This window comes from Sinocyclocheilus anshuiensis, unplaced genomic scaffold (genome assembly GCF_001515605.1).
Source record: "Sinocyclocheilus anshuiensis isolate Anshui unplaced genomic scaffold, SAMN03320099.WGS_v1.1 scaffold415, whole genome shotgun sequence".
Classification (NCBI taxonomy): Eukaryota; Metazoa; Chordata; class Actinopteri; order Cypriniformes; family Cyprinidae; genus Sinocyclocheilus; species Sinocyclocheilus anshuiensis.
This window is the reverse complement of record NW_015552655.1, coordinates 2,072,924-2,074,676: the sequence shown is the minus strand read 5'-3', so window position 1 is coordinate 2,074,676 and position 1,753 is coordinate 2,072,924. Positions and strand designations below refer to the sequence as shown.

The 1,753-nt window shown below is 34.6% G+C and overlaps 1 protein-coding gene across 1 annotated transcript in view; it reads left to right on the top strand.

Annotated features, from left to right (window-relative positions):
• LOC107667111 (growth factor receptor-bound protein 7-like) overlaps window positions 1–1,747 on the top strand; it is a 13,534-nt gene extending 11,787 nt beyond the window's left edge. The window contains exons 9-12 of the mRNA XM_016458695.1: window positions 359–437; window positions 541–628; window positions 708–801; window positions 875–1,747. Coding sequence (XP_016314181.1) covers window positions 359–437; window positions 541–628; window positions 708–801; window positions 875–1,021 — 408 coding nt within the window. The 3' untranslated portion in view covers window positions 1,022–1,747. The remainder of the gene's footprint in view (window positions 1–358; window positions 438–540; window positions 629–707; window positions 802–874) is intronic.
• The last annotated feature ends 6 nt before the right edge of the window (window positions 1,748–1,753 follow it).

Genomic DNA, 1,753 nt, shown 5'->3' with positions numbered 1-1,753 from the left:
TTATTATATATAATTGTATTTAAATGTATAAAATATATATAAAATTATTATAATTAAATATTAAATATTAAATTATATAATTTACATATAAAAATATAAATAAATATTAAATATGAATTATTTACGTTCTAATAAAATATGAAAATTAAATGAAAATGATTATAAGTTATTATTATGAAATTATTATTATTACTACAACACATTTTTTGGTCCAAAAAAAAAAAAGTTGGTAAAATCATTTACTCAGCTGTGTAGATGTTTCTTTAGTGGGGTGTTTTTGTGTTTCAGAAGAGAGAAGCGTTACGTCAAAAAAAAAGTTGGTAAAATCATTTACTCAGCTGTGTAGATGTTTCTTTAGTGGGGTGTTTTTGTGTTTCAGAAGAGAGAAGTGTTACGTCACAGTTTACCCACCAGCAGTCACGGGTCACAGCTGTCCGGTGAGTCTCACCTCAACACTGACATCATATCAAATCTATTGTAATCAACAAGAAAGAAGCTCTCATTACTAAAAGCTTTCTGTGTGTGTGTGTGTGTCTACAGTGGTTCATCGGGTTCAGCCGTGGTTCCATGGGGGCGTGTCTCGAACTGAAGCTCAAAGGCTATTGGAGGAGCAGGGTCAGGTGGACGGGTAAGAATCACCAGTTCTTTGACTGGCATATACGTTTGCCATGTACAGTTGTGTTTATATAGTTTTCTCCTGTCTGCAGGATGTTTTTGATTCGTGACAGTCAGCTTCACGCGCAGTGCTTTGTGTTGTCCTTGTGTTATAAACTGAAGACCAAACACTACCTCATCATTCCCGTAAGTCTTTCTTTCTCATTGTGTGTGTTTTTACATGAGACAGTTTCATCTTGACCTCTCTTTCTCTCTGTAGTTAGAGCAAGGAGATAAACAGTACTACACTATGGACGATGGTGTCACACTGTTTACAGATCTGCTGCAGTTGGTGGAGTTTCACCAGATCAACCGTGGCATCTTACCTGTGTGTCTCAAACACCCCTGCACTTGCATTGCACTCTAAACCTTCACCTTTGACCTCTTCCTCAAAACTAGGATCTAAATGACCCAGCACCAGTCTACAGACCATGAAGGTTTTCATTTTACGACTCGCAGTGGATGTCAAGACATTCACCGTTTTCCATAATCCAAAAAAAGACTATATTTCTATACATAGTAATTCTATTTATATTTGATATACCTCTAGCACACTTTAAAGCTCTTTAATATTCTAAAAATACTCTAATAGTTTATGGACTATTTGTTTACAAGCTATTTGTATTCATCATCCTTCTATCCGGGAATGTTTCTAAACCGGAAAGTGCACAATCATGTGGGAACTTCCTGCTGTTCCTTTCTTCAACACTGGGCGGCGCACTGGTGCTTGGAATGCTTTACTGTCCAGGAATTCTTCATTTATGCAATAGTCATGCAGGGATACATTAATGCATATCTGAAATTACAGAAGGAGGCGATTTCAATGTAGCAGATTTATTATTATTATTATTAATAATAATAATAATAATTTTTTATTTTTTGTTCAACACTGTCTAATTTATGGGTGTTTTTTTCATAATACTGATGTTCAAGGTAATTGAGACCAGTTTACGTTTGCTTTATTTTATATTTTTATTTACTTGACTCTATTTTATCATTGTTCAATACTTGTTCTGGTTAACAGTTGTGCTTGGTTGTGTGTATGTAGTTTCATTCTGACCAAAACCTCAAGTTGAAGTTTTTAAGGTGTGTGTGTGTG